Below are 14,568 nucleotides of genomic sequence, written 5' to 3'. Positions count from 1 at the left end.
CCGACCGCCCCTATATAGTAGTCCAGAGGGGGCACCAAGTCTGCCCTTTTCAGACTTTTCCCGTGACACACAGGTTTTTGATGATAACAGCAGCCGAGGACTTTGCTTTTCAAGAACTTCCCACCCCTGGAAAAGCAGGAACCCAAAGCCTGAGAGAAGCACGGCGTCGCTTCATTTCCATCACTGCATGAAGCGTGTTCTCTTTCGGACTCAAAACCCTGCGCTTGCTTACGCTAACCTGCTTTGAATAAAGTGAACCGAACATATCCTTGGTCTCGGCCACAATCCGGAAGTTATTTAGAGAAAGTGGACACTTGCAAGAGCGCTGATCGCATAAACATCCTAACATCACCCAGCAACGACCCCCCCCCCCCCTCCCCCAGTATCAAGTGCTTCATTGGAATCGTTCTAATCACAAAAGACATCGCAAAACAGGCAGTCGCGGCCAGCAAGGCACACGAAAACAAGCATAACCGGAATTTTCTAGGGTGCGTTTCCAGCGAAGGCGCAATGTTCAATCAGAACGGCAAGCGCTAGCGAAACCGTGTATATAATTGCATGTCGGCACAGATGTAGGCATGGTGCAAATTGTGTGAAAGACAGCTGCTTGGCATATCAATGTATCAGTATTTCTGTATGGACCCAAATGTGAGCAATTGGCACAGCACATCCATAACTACAAGAACCGTTGTTCACTGCAGTGCTTTCTGGCCCCCTTTCTTTTTTCTTTTTTTTTGTCCCGAACTCTCTTATCTAATAGGTAGGCGGTAAAGCGTCCCTATGGCTGGTGCATTGTTGCCACGTTCACCCAATGCAAAGGGTTGGCCACATCGTAATACCCTATCGAACTTTTATATCACACACTGCGCGAAGCATCTTGGCTTTCACAAACTAAGGAACGACACGCCAAGGTTCATCCACATCTTTTATTCTCAAACCGATCCCAGTGGACAGCACAATATTACTTACACATGGGCTGTGATCCGCACCAATGTTAAAATAAAATCATTGGTATATTTACAATTCAAAGTTGTTGTTTTTTGTACAGAACACATCCATTAGGAGATGTACAAAATGAGAAATTAATTACGCCTGGTCTAGCAAGCCTCTTCCACAAAGAGCATGTCTTATGAAAACATGACCACTTCGGATTCTACAGGCAAGCACTATTGAGACCCACCAGACCTTGATGACTGAATACCTTTTCAAGTTGAAGGTAATGTTTGCCAAAGCCTGTAAATAAAAAGAAAGAAAAAATCCAACTAGGTCAGAACGTCAGGAAAGGCACATAATGGCACGTATGCTCGATCAAGATAAGATACATATGGTAGTTTCATGTGTCAAGGTGTTGGGATCAAGATGCAGTTGTGTCTGCATGTCCTGACAGTAATTTGACAGTCATTACCAACTATTGTTTGGATGTTTAACTCGGGGCCTCCCTATAAACACCAGATACAAAATTCACCCTATGCCTTCAAGAAGTGGTGAAGAACAAGACAAATAGCTAGCCACTACTACACATGCTTACATGATGTCAGATTTCCTCGTCTTCAAGGGGCCCTGCAACACTATTTAAGGGGAGATGCTACTCGAAGACACTTTTTCTTTAATATTCACCCTAGAGCAATGAAACTTGAGCTGCTTATAGAACTTTTTATGCTGATTTCAAATATATAATTAGTTTTCTTGCAAGTTGCATACTTTTAGTTCTGCAACATGACAAAGTGAAAAACTTAAGCCTTTTGCCCCCCCTCTTTTCAGACCTAAACTTCAATAATTTTTTACATTTGATAGTTCATAATGTTTCAAATAAAGTGTGGAATGCAAATAACTAATTAGGAAGTCCATACAAAATATGTACTAGACGTGAAAAATTTTAACGTGGGAAGTTCATATTTCTCCTACCCTAGTTAAAGTTTACATAACTTTTTTTTTATTATATAATAAGAATATTGAAACTTAAACAAGATAATTGCATTTAACGTACTTTGGAAAAAATTTCGGAAAAATTTCATGCAGATCTGAGCACCAGAAGTACCCGAAAAAGGAGGGGCACATTGACAAAAATTGCAAAATTTGCGTTTTGAGAAAAACGAGTTTTAAAGTAAAAATTGCATGTTTATTTATCAAAGATGCCATTGAATGCGACTAAATTTGTACACAAGAAAGAGCAATCCTCTTTGTAGTGGCCACTGCCATTAAAATGCGCCAGCACCATAGGTTTGGCCCTCACAGCTCTTTCGAGCTGACTCCTCGACAAGAGATTTTTTCTTCAGCGCACGCCGACGAGCCCTTGCTTCTCCTGTTAGTTTTTGAGACATTTTTTTCTGGCGTGTGCTGTCCCGTGATTTGCCAAGAGCAACCAGATCATGAAGCGGGAGCACGCCAAGTTCTTCCAGAACACGTTCAAAACTGGAGTGCCCTCGATTAAACCAACATGTTCAGTACTGTCATATCAGCAATCAACGAAGACTCGTCGTCCTGTGATTTTTCTTCGTCTTCGAAGAGTCCGATATTTTTCTGGGAGGCACTCACATATTCGAATGCCGCGGCAAACTCGTCGGACGCATCGGCGTCACTGCCACTACGCCTTGCGGCAGCAGACGCCCTTTTCGTGGTCTGAGTGTTCGGCTTTGATTTGCGCCGGCGTCCTCGAAATTTGTGCGTTGCGTGAAACTTCACAGGCCGGTGACCGCGCTTCCTACGGCTTTCTTCATCCATAACGGATAAGCACTCGAGAAAAGCGTTGTTCAGCTGCGCTGCTCAACGAGACATGAATCCTGCAAGTAGGCTTCACAGCACACACAGGCGCGCAGCGGCCAATGGCGGCTCCCGATCCGTACCACGTGATTTAAAGCCAGTCGCGGCACTCGAAAAAGGCGGCAAAAGCGTGCGTCTCTTTATTATTTCTTGCGCTGCAGCAGCGCGGGAAACCGTCATTATTTGAACAGTGAGGCTCGGCTCTATCGCCTCATGCGGTCGACAATGGCGAGCGGCGGCGCATTATCGGCGGCAAGGTGCTCGAAGATGACACACTTTCGGCCTTTTGACAGCCACCTTGTGCTCTTTAGACGCAATTTTAAAGCGTTTCCAGTTGAGTCTCGGCATTGATTTTTTTTTTCAGAACAGTAGAGGTACTAATCTTAACAAAACAGGTGAAAACAAAAAATCGATAATTTTTTAGAAAACTCTCGTTTTTCGACCCGCATCTCCCCTTAAGCATGGTCAGAAAACACTACCGATCGGTATCGAGGCTCTTGAGAACACGTGAGCCAAACATTATAGCACAGCATGCGGCCTGGAATTTACAATTAATTCTCGAAGTCAGCTAGAAACCTTGTAAACTCGACTTGCTGCGCAACCAGCAGGAAAGGAGGGAGACAGGAAAGTGCACAGACAGGAAAGAGCGCAGAACTGCGCTCTTTCCTGTCTCCCTCTTTATTTCCTGGTGGTTGCGCAGCAAGTCGAGCTTACAAATATGAACCAATTAGTCTGCAAATATCTAGAAATCGTTTCCTCTTCTCTCTAGAAGCGATGACGTATACACAAATGACCGCGGCATATACCCAAATTCACGGCCATCAGCTGATTCGAGCATCGTGAGCTGCATAGTTACCGTGGCCACCGCAAGAGGCCGCCACGTGCCCGTGCACACGCCTGCGATCACGCTGAAAGCCGCGCGTTCGAAGAAAAAAAAAAGGAAGAAAAAAATTGGCCGCGTATCTGCGTGCTTCGCTGCAAATGTCGTCGAAAGACGATAGTCTTCTGCCGGCCGTTTCTGCGCCGTTTCAGCGCAGCCTAAGAAACACTAGCAATTTTCGGCGCAGCCTATGAGACACTCGGGTCTTTAGAATTACTTATCTACGTATTTTCTAGTAAAGGAACACACTACCTAATACTTACGTATTGATGTCGTGCCTCAGATATGCGTTATATTAGCTTTTTGATCGACAATGTCCACAAGTACGAACGCAGCTACCAGTCCAAGATGGCTGGGCGTTCAGCAAGTGCTTAAACTTTAGCCGGGTGGCTGAATCGTGTGACAGACAGACAGACAGACAGACAGAAAGAAAGAAAGAACGAAAGAAAGAAAGAAAGAAAGAAAGAAAGAAAGAAAGAAGGAAAGACCAAAATTTCTGCGGTTAAGTTCCTCAAGAAAGGCTATCGTCTTTAAAAGGGACTGTCTACCGCTCGGAAAAATTTTCTTGATTGTGGTGAAAATGAGAAGATCGTTCGTCACATCGGCGGCGACGAGCACGCTTTCGCCCCATAAAAAAGGAATTATATTTTTTATTTCATGTTGAAAATCGTGAAAGAATGACCGCTAGCGTCACCCAACAGCGATGTGGTCAATCTACTGGTAGGACAAGAAATCCGCGCAGGTAGACTCATTTTGTTAAAAAAAAGAACATGTATAACTTGAAATTATATTTCACGCACTTGAGGCAGCTTTCAGTTGCATCAGAGAGCAATTTTTTGCTTTTTTTTCTCACGCTCCCAAAAAGGCTCCCGGTGGCGCTGCTTGCGGCGCCGTCTTCGATTTCGTCTGCTTCAACTCACGCCCTATGCCATGCGGCCCTCCGCACTGGTCGTACTGTGCCGCTCTAGTGTTGTTAGGATGTCTCACATGTGCTGCGCTGTGAAGGTGTGCATTTATAGTCTCTTGATGAATCAACTTGGCTTGGATCAAGGCAGCAGTGCTAAAATAAACGCATACACTGCGATTACAGCAAAACAAGTGTTCTGTAATCGTATAATAAAACTTCATTTAGCCGCTAGCGCGCTGAAAGCGACTTTTACATTCATTACAATAGTGTTCAGCGAAAATAAAGTAATCCTACTGAAATCACACGTGCTTTCGGTTTTAATTTTTACCAGCCCTACAATCGTCATCGTGTCCACCAACCAGTGTTGTGGGCATGAAAGAAGACCGAACGCAGATCGAAAAATTGTTTTAAATGTATCTACTCACTTTCCAGAGAAACCGCTGCAAGGTTGGACACTTCAGACGGTACGCTTTCTATTGCGATACGAAACAGAAAAGCGATGAAGAACGGTAGACAGTCCCTTTAAAAGTGATCAAGGTCATGACGTGCACACAACGTAACTTCTTTCCCCTGTGCCATGCCTCCCTGCTTCTCCGCTTAGCTTCGAGTGCGCTCGTCGGGCCGAGAGGAGAAAGAACGCAATTACAGCGTGCAACAAATCTCTAACTACGCTCGTACTTGATGGATTCTAAAAATTTTTGCAGTGGTCGATCTGTGAGTCAACAAACTCCTTTACTGAAGCCATTTGATGGTTACTTGGAAAAGTACCGCAGGGCCCCTTTAAGTATTCTCCACACCATTGAATGACCAGAGCATGTCATTCACTTCCATACGTCATCATCTAGCACCAGATAACTTCACTTTACCGGTGGCCTCACTAAAAAAGAATTCATGCAGTGCTGTTTTCCACACCTCTTGCACCAACATAAGTAAGCTGAAGTGTGCCTGCACCACAATTTCACTCATAAGAAGCATTTCAATGAATCTGCAACTGTGTGTTTTCTTACCTAGAGGGCCCCCCTTGGCCTTTTCCAGTCCGAGTTTGCCACAGGATCCCCTGGTCGCTTCAAATTAGGATAGGTGTATGATACTGCACCAAAATGACAGAGAAACAAGACCGCAACACCCAAAGCACACACACCAAGAAACGGCAAGGCAAAATCCAGTGCCCCACATAAAAGAATTCAGGAGCAATAAGAGTAGTTCCGATGAAATATTGGGCAAACAACACCACAGGAGAGAAACATTTTAGAATTTTAAACAGTGTGCATCCATCGGCGAGCAAAGGCGTGCAATAAAAAGAACAGGGTGATGTTAGTTGGCCGATGGGTGTCCAGGTTGGAAGAATCCAAAGTGGTGGATGTTGCAGGTCAGTCAACACATTGAAGGTTTTTGTGGAAGAACCATGTCAGCAGCAGCAGAAGGCATGAAAGAAAAAAAAAGGAATGTCAGAAGTGAAGAGAGAAAAATAAATTAATCACAATGAAACAACTTATATAACTTTCAATAATCGTATGAAGGTGCATCAGAAGAAAAGTTCAATGATTGTATAGCTGTTTAAAAAAGAACACTACCATCTATTTAACAATGCTGAGAAATACAATGCTGACACCCATTCTCCAATCCTTCATATGAGTAAACACTTATGCACTCATGTCAGTGTTTACACGTGTCACATCAATTTCCTTAATATGCAATTTATGTCAGCCATTCAAGAGGGGCTCTCAAAAGTGAAATCCTGTAACATTCTTCTCCTTCTAACAGTGCAATGATAAACTTCTGTCCAACTTGTTGTTTTATTCATGTTCTTTCTATGCTAGACTCTCAATGTTTAAAGGGGTGGTGCCATCAAATTTCGAAGCTATAACAAGCCTGTTCTGGGTTTCCTCTGTATGCAAGGACACTCCACACGAAGGGTCGGACACAGCAAACGTTTAGAAAATATTTTAATTCACTTCCAAAGCGTACCTTAATGCCCATTCTCCCGATCGAGACCCATCGCTAGCGCGCCAACTCTGACGTAGCTGTATAGGAAAGGCAAAGAAAGTTGTAGTGACGTCACACCAGATCTGCTGTAGTGACGTGAGTGACCTCCGGACCTCCGCCACCTCTGCAACATACGTACCACCTGTAGTGAACTAGAATATATTCTAGTTCAGTATAGAGCTGGCAAAGCATCGGTTGCTACATCACTCGCCGAGTTTCGATAGCTTCCTGGCTAAGTGCGTCACAGCCTTGTGTGGTCACGTGACCAAGCCCCCTACACTTCTACGTCACTGCCAACCTCGGCGGCTAGAAACCGAAACTGAAAGTTGTCCACATAAGGCGATATTAAATTATTTAGCGAGAATACATGAATCTTGGTGCGTGCATCATGCTTCCTGGAGCTATAGGAAACGCTTATAGCAAAGAACGCGCAAGCCACAAACTTGGTGGCACCACCCCTTTAAGTACAACTGACACAAATATTCTAAACTCAAGATATTTGCATTGCTAATTTCCCAGCATACACAGGCATCTCTGATCGAGAACTATTGGCAAATATTGGCTTATTTATTATTTATTTATTCATACCTCAAGGGTCCCAAGGGACATTACATGAGGAGTGGGCATCAAAAGTAAGAACAAAAGATAGAACATATCAATGAGAACTAACAGATTGGAAAATGGTATTAATATGGTGTTTAACAAAAAAAAAAAAAACAAGCCTTTAAAAGTTATCTTCTTTCCTTCTTGAACATATCAGTGTAAGCAGCTGTCCTCCAACTGCAGCACCTCACATCACAATCATGAATGACACATTTAGTGGTCTCTCGGGAACTGTCACTCTCTTGCGAACTCCACAAACGTTGTCCACATGACAAAGTTGCGCAGAGCAGAACAGGATGATGCCAGCGCTGCTTCTTCACTTCTGTAAACCACAGTACAATCTGGTGTCCGACTATCATCTGTCACAGCAAAATGACTTCTAAGAACTTGTGAATCGGTTCAGCATTGCACAAGAACAGACATCACACAAATCACCAACTCATTCAAGTTACGCAAGACCTGCAAGTGAGTTAGCAGTAGAAAAGTGCCAGTTCTTTGCCAATCTACCGTCCCAGATAAGGCATCTGCACCTATCACCATTCAAGAAGGTACAGACACTGGCTACAGTTCCGTTTCTGACATGAAATAGTGATTAGTAGAATGAAGCCATGTTGCAATTGGTGCACTCATTCTGCAAAGCAGTGCCCAGTACCATATACTGGCATGACTGGTAGCCATGACCCTAGGTCATTTTATTTGCCCCAGACAGCAGCTTCAATGAAACAGCTTTAACCTCATCATCAGAGAAGAAGTTGCATTTATTAAATCACAGTGCAATTTTTTAATGCTAATGACGTTGGTAAAAGTAAGTGCTCTGCATCGTGAAGTATGGCCGTACTACGAACACCACAACCAAGAACTAGGCGTACTGGCTCAATCAGCATGGCCATGGTGAACTTCACTCGCAAGGGTGTGCTTCTATTGACAATAGTCATATAAAATGAAGACGCATCATGCAATGATGCTCTTTTTGACCTTCCTGACAACATTCATATGCATTGCTGCTGAATCTGGCCACTCACTCTCACACCTGTCCCAAGTGTAATGCTTTGCATACGAAGAATAACATGAAAATCATCGCTCGAGTAGCATTGGTCTGAACAGACCAGCAGGGTCGGCCACTGACCAGGTCATTAATCCATAAAAGTCGAAACCAAAAAGTGTGCTCTTGGTTGTCCTCAGAGATAATTCAATATGGCACATGGCCACTGCTTCTTGGGACATTTCCTGTGCCACCAGCTTCATTGTGCCGTGCTCTTCTTGTAGCCCTCATAAGACCACATTTGTTTGTCTTTTAACTTTGGCCACAGAGACTGTTATGTCATCCTCGCCATGTACTCTTCTCCTAACCTGTGCAAACTTCAAAATATTTCAAACAATTCCAGAATGACAAGTCTAAATGACCCATCTTTAGCATTTCATGTTATCAATTAAAGTATACTGCTGCAAGTGAGAAACACTTATATGCAGCCCTGTCACAAAAAATTAATAATCACTTCACGCTTGCCAGTTCAAGTGCAACTATAGAACAGCAGGTGGTGAAATACACATCTGAAAGGAAAAGTGCCCATTAGTCTGTTCTTGCCCCTCCTACTGAGCCAATAAAGAAATGAGTCCAAACTGAGAGCACACCCAAACTTTGTTGCCATTCACCTAAGATGCTGGGCACAGAAATCTGTCTCCATGCAACAGCTGAAAACAGAAAATGCATATATCTATACATGTATGTTCGTATTGATTTCAGCCAGTAACCAGTCAAGGGCATAAAGAGCTGCCAGAATTTGAAATGAGAAAAGCTGGCCAGGCTCTCCCTTTAAAAAAAATGAATAAAATAGAATAAAAAACAACAGAACTGCCAGAGACGACTTTTTTTTTTTTTGGAATAAGAACTGTTATGAAGCACTCCTTGAAAATAAAGAGCATTTTCACAGTGTACGCTGCTTATGCACTTCCAATGAAAACGTATAAGCAGTGTACACATGCTCACACAAGCCCCCAAATGCCTGGAAAACTTGTAGGCACTTTCTCAAGTAAGTATGCTTTTTACAAAACCTCAGCAAAGTGTCTTCCACACACTCAAGTGACATGAACGATAATATCCACAAGACTAAACAGCTAATGAATAATAGCATCAGTCTCGTTAAAAAGAAAAAGCTGCTCAATGTCTATGACAGGCTACATGACAAGCCCTATAAAGGGGCCCTGCAGTAGTGCAGTGGCTTCTGGCATTGAATTGCATCAGCTACTGCATTCAAAACAATGCTGCTGGGCCTACTGGGACTATGCTAACTATACTGCAACTATCACCTTGCTACACTCGACCATGGGCATTAGATGGAAATGCATACAGTGGCATTTAAAGTGCACTGGCCACAGTGGAAATGCCACTGTGGCACCACGTTGTGTCAGTCTTTCTGCAACACATGAAATCTTTTAAAATCCACCTAGCGTACATATCAGTTAATTGCTGCTCTTGCTTGAAGATAGCTGCAGCTATAGGGGAATTTTTGGGATTACCCTGCCCGAGATGCACTTCCCACACTGATCGCTTTTCATGGAAGAAGTAATTGTGGACATATTTTGCTAGTATCTCAGACAATGCCGCCTCAATTTTTTTCAATGCCAGTGCAAACGCTCGCTTCTCAATGGGAGCTGTTGGTCTGGCTTAGTTCAGGGAGTTGCCATGGTGTGGTGTCCATGGCGTCCGAGCACAATACACTGCTGTTCCCTTGAAGATGCAGTCAACGTGCTGTCCCTCTCCTATATCACGAGGATGTCAGATTTGTTCCTTTGTACTCCTTCCTTTGTGGCTCAAAGCAATACCACCGCCACAGCACAGCACTGATGTAGCACATTCTAAAGTCAGCACTTGCAGCAGCATCACAGTAATGCATCCCTGTTGACAGCGCACCTAGCACCATGAACGGAGACACGACATCTCAAAACACCGCATCTCTTAGAGAGCCAGCGTGACAACCAACATAGTGATTGTGGCAGATGCCAGATGCCACCCCATGAATGAAAACCTAATTGAACAAAAAATTACCTCCTCTGATTTCAGTCATGAGGCATCACCTAAAGTCTTCCCCATGAACGCAAAGCAGGTGCGAACGCTAGCCGAGGGGGGATAGTAAGAAAGGATGACAGGAGAGGGTGGTGAACGCTTGGATCAGCTGCATCTGACTGGCATTGAATAGAGGAAGCAACATACAAAGGGACCACAGCTGGAGGTGTTCTACCTTGCCCAATGCATCAAAACTCTTCCTATTGGTTTTAGTTTGTCCCTTCAAATTTAATTATTTCATTATGATCATAACTTCGAAAATTGCAGATGCCACTGTTTACCTAACATCAAATGAGCTCAAACATTTTCCTTCATCCAAACATGCTTATTGTACAGATACGACAACGCATCACGTACCAAAGCCACCCACTAATGCTTAGCATACGCATGACCATCCCATAGAAGTGTATTCAAGCTAAAATTTCCCTGCATGGTAACTTTCGTAATTTTCATTCAACGCTGAATTCTGATTCCCGCCTTTCACCCCGAAGCACCTCTGTCATTGGTTCTCCTTGCTTTAAACACTGTCTAGTTGTGGTGTGGTGTGTTGCCCTGTCGTGCCATGTGGCAATGATGCTGGTTGCCATGAAAAGCGTGTGCATCCCTTTATAATTGGGCGGGTTGCGTTGTCTGCAGTCATTTGCGGAATGGCACAAAGACCAATTCTCCCCACCGCAAAACAACCTTAGACAAAAAAGGTGTAGAAAGATGACTGGCACAGGACGAAGAGGGTTTATTCTAAACGAATGTACGTGGCAGACAACAAACGCCTTGAGAGGCACCGACTGAGACAAAGTGTTATGGTAGACAAAAAAAGTGCGGTACTTTGCTTATACTCTTCATTGTTTTCTCATTTTTTTTTCATGTTTTTACTGCTGTTACTTTATACCTTTGGCTCCTGAGCCTAGATTTTCGCTTCGTCGACTTCTAGCCTGAACCATCCATAAAAGCATCTGTCTTCTCATGTGAGCCACTGTACAGATTCAAACTAATCTTCATGGCTGCTTAGTGGGAGACTCTGCACTTGTCTCCCAGCAGTCTCTGTCATGTGTTTCTTTCATCTATTGTTAACACGACAACGTTAAAGAGCTCGCTTCGCAGACATTTTGCTGTCGGTCTCAGCGGCAGCGTCATTGGTTGTGAACGAAAAATCGGCATTGTCCGTGAGCAAAAATTCGAGACAGAAGCAAATAAATAAATAATAAAAAAATCTTCAGTCCGAGTGAGAACCGAACCCAGGCCCTCTGCGTGTCAAGCAGGTGTTCTACCACGGAGCCACGCCAGTGCTTGAAACTGCTTCATAAAAAAGTGCTATAAGAATGTCATGTACTGGGAGGAGTCTCCTGAATGCAGTGGTTCTGGGGTCTGTGAAACCCATCATCAAAAAAAAATAATTAAAAATGAATTTTTCAGAGGCATACTATGTCCCGTGACAACGGTCCCTTCTCATTTTTAGTATGCTTTACAGCGTAACAATTTTGCATTGCGGCAGGGCTGACGTATGTTTCTCCTTCTCCATGAGATGGCGGTAAAGCTTTTGTTGCAGTTTCCTAAGACATATGCACGCGAGCATGCTTTTTCCAGACTTGCATACTTGAAGAGCAAACATAGATAGAAGCAGGTTGAATATGGCTACAGATCGCACAACCTATGGACAAGCTGTTGAGATCAAATTGGTGTGGCACTTTAGTTTGACCATTCTTTACCAGGGGGAAATAAAAGGCACCTATTTCACGCTGCATGTTGCGCTAATTGATGAGCCCCCCCCCCCCCTCTCTCACTGGAAGGGATCCTCCCTCATCCCTTCCACCAGTCCACAAGGGGTCCCAAATATCCATGGCTGAGAGCCACTGCCTTAATGCGTGTAATATTGTGTGGCACAATCATAGAATTGCACCGGGCATCAAAACATGTAGACTGCTCAATTAGTTTTAACGAGGTTTAACCCTTTCGCGACCAAAAGAAAAGAAGAAAAACGTGCCAAAATTACGGACATTTTTTTTTCCGCTCCCTTTGTAGAGCTTATTTTTTTTTCTGAATAAAACGGTACCATTCTTTCCATGCAATGGGGTTGCAATACTTCTCTAATCACATAAAGAATAACTCGAAGGTGGCTTCGCCACATGGCAATACAATGAAAAATGGCAATAAAATGAAAGCCAAGACACAAATGGCCCAACATGGCCAAGTGTGGCCATCTATCGTCAAGAAACACAAGTATGACTAGTATAGTTTTCATTCGTTCCCTGTGGGACCAATTTTTGTTGATGACGAGTATAGTCGTCATTGGTCGTTTTGTTAAAAAATCTCATGACGACTATACTCGTCCACAGTCGCGAAAGGGTTAAAGCTGCCCACCCATTACACAGTGTGCAGCTGCTCAGGTGTGTGTGGCACCACACGGACACGTAGTGGGTACTCTGCCAATTTGCAAAAAGAATTATGGCATAGTGGACACTTGTCAACTGTACTTGCAGTAGGTATCCCAGGATAGTTTAAAACAGCCAATGTTACATGCATGAAAGTTCCTTTCCTTGTGGCATGGCTGAAGGCGATGTGAACGGGGCCCAATTACACCATCGTGTTCTTCTCTTGAAGGCGAAGCTCAAGCATCCTTCAAGTTTTTTTTTCTTACATATATTATTGACAAAGGCACATCTGCTCGTTCCAACAAAGGCGTGCGTGCTGAACTGTCCTACAGTTATTAATGTAAGCATTGCGGACTTGCCTGGTACTTTGTGCACGAATCTGAAAATGTGGTTATCCCTTGACCAGTCTTGAAGAACAGGCTAATCGAAGGTCACGCAAGTGCTGCCAAACAATTTTTAAAAAATAACCTACGTCACGCTCAAAATTACCCAGCTTTAACTTACACAATCTTTTGTTATTACCCTACATTTTACTCTACGCCCAAAAATAGCGCAGTGTAATGATAATGTAAAAACTATACTTCACCGTACAACACGCAGACGTGTTGTGGCACTGAAGTCGGCACAGACTTTGAAAATTGGTTTGAAAATTAGTTTCAAAGGAAAGACTAAGGAACATGAAAGACAGCAGAGGGGAAGAGAAAGCATTCCAGTATTTGTATGGGAAGAGCGCTGACCCAGAGTTGAAGAAAAAGAACTCGGAGACTCATCAGCACGTATACGGCTGGCAGTGCAAGCAGTAGGGCAACAAAGAGCGTTAATCGAGAGGCAGAAAGAATGCATGGGATGGAAAGAAAGCTGGGTAACTACTCAAAGGTTAAAGATGAAGTAAACAAGGATGCATTTTACGATATTTCAATGGGAAGTGCTTTGCTGTTTGAAGCAAGGTCGGACTGCCTTAGCACACATGGTAAGTGATATTCAGTAAAGAAGAGAAATGCACATGCATGAGGAAGGTAAGGAAACGATGGAGCATGCTCCAATCGAATGTGCAGACATACACTCAGGTGTGTGTTGGGACACTAGCCTACAGGAAGCCTTGGCTCTTAAGGACACTGGAAAGGTAAACAGGTCGGCAATAGAAATAAGTAAAAGACGACTGGAAGATTGGAGGGGGAAAGGTAGACAGAAAGCAAAAAAATAGCAGGAAAACTAAGGTTAATCTGCGGTAAGGCGCAGAAATTTGGGCTGTGAATTTATAAGGTTTATAAGGACAAGATTAGGCCGTAATAATAATAATAATAATAATAAATAATAATAATAACAAAATCGTACGTGGATCACAGGTCACTGCCTCGTTATGAAGGGGCGCTCTTTCATCTATCCATTCACTGTCACTGAAAAAACTCGCATGGTCCCTCATGCATTCGCCTAAGAGGAGTGGAAGGCAAAGGCCACCTTCTTTCCCTTCTTCAGTTGATTGTATTTATCCAGCCGCCCTCGAAACATTTTTGAACCTAGCGTGATTTTGCACTGCCTCCGGAATCGGAGACATTGCAAGCTTTCTGCACCTCACGTGCCTCCGAGATCGGACCACCTTATGACCAAGTGACAATGTCATGTGATGACAATGTCATGTGATATCACATTGTGATGTCACAGTGATATCCCTATGACTTCATCATGACATCACTAATTCTGGTGATCTGTGACGTCACGATGATGGCATGAGGTGAGACTGTTATATTATGATGATTTTTTGCATCACTCGCGTTGACGCCGACAGTCACTTTTCGTATTTCATGAGGAATTAAAGGCTTTCGCCTTAATAACTGGAACCGACCACCAAAAAGCCCCTCCATGCAACAAACGAATGGATGATGACAGAGGGAAAAGACCACCCACAGAAAAAAAAAACAATGCCAGCCCATGGATGTGTGACACATTATCTTTCGTCTCTGCCCTATGCTGGTGATATAAGAATTAAGACTGTTCCAAT

At 43.5% G+C, this 14,568-nt stretch overlaps 1 protein-coding gene across 2 annotated transcripts in view; it reads right to left on the bottom strand.

The window, feature by feature from the left end:
- Positions 1-894: 894 nt before the first annotated feature.
- Positions 895-14,568, bottom strand: part of LOC119388275 (mediator of RNA polymerase II transcription subunit 15) — a 113,420-nt gene continuing 99,746 nt past the window's right edge. For both annotated transcript variants that reach the window (XM_049413897.1, XM_049413898.1), the window contains exons 11-12: positions 5,555-5,637; positions 895-1,233 (exon numbers count right to left, since the gene is read on the bottom strand). In XM_049413897.1, coding sequence (XP_049269854.1) covers positions 5,555-5,637 — 83 coding nt within the window. In that variant the 3' untranslated portion in view covers positions 895-1,233. The remainder of the gene's footprint in view (positions 1,234-5,554; positions 5,638-14,568) is intronic.

This window comes from Rhipicephalus sanguineus, chromosome 3 (genome assembly GCF_013339695.2).
Source record: "Rhipicephalus sanguineus isolate Rsan-2018 chromosome 3, BIME_Rsan_1.4, whole genome shotgun sequence".
NCBI lineage: Eukaryota > Metazoa > Arthropoda > Arachnida > Ixodida > Ixodidae > Rhipicephalus > Rhipicephalus sanguineus.
This window is presented reverse-complemented; position numbering and strand designations above follow the sequence as displayed.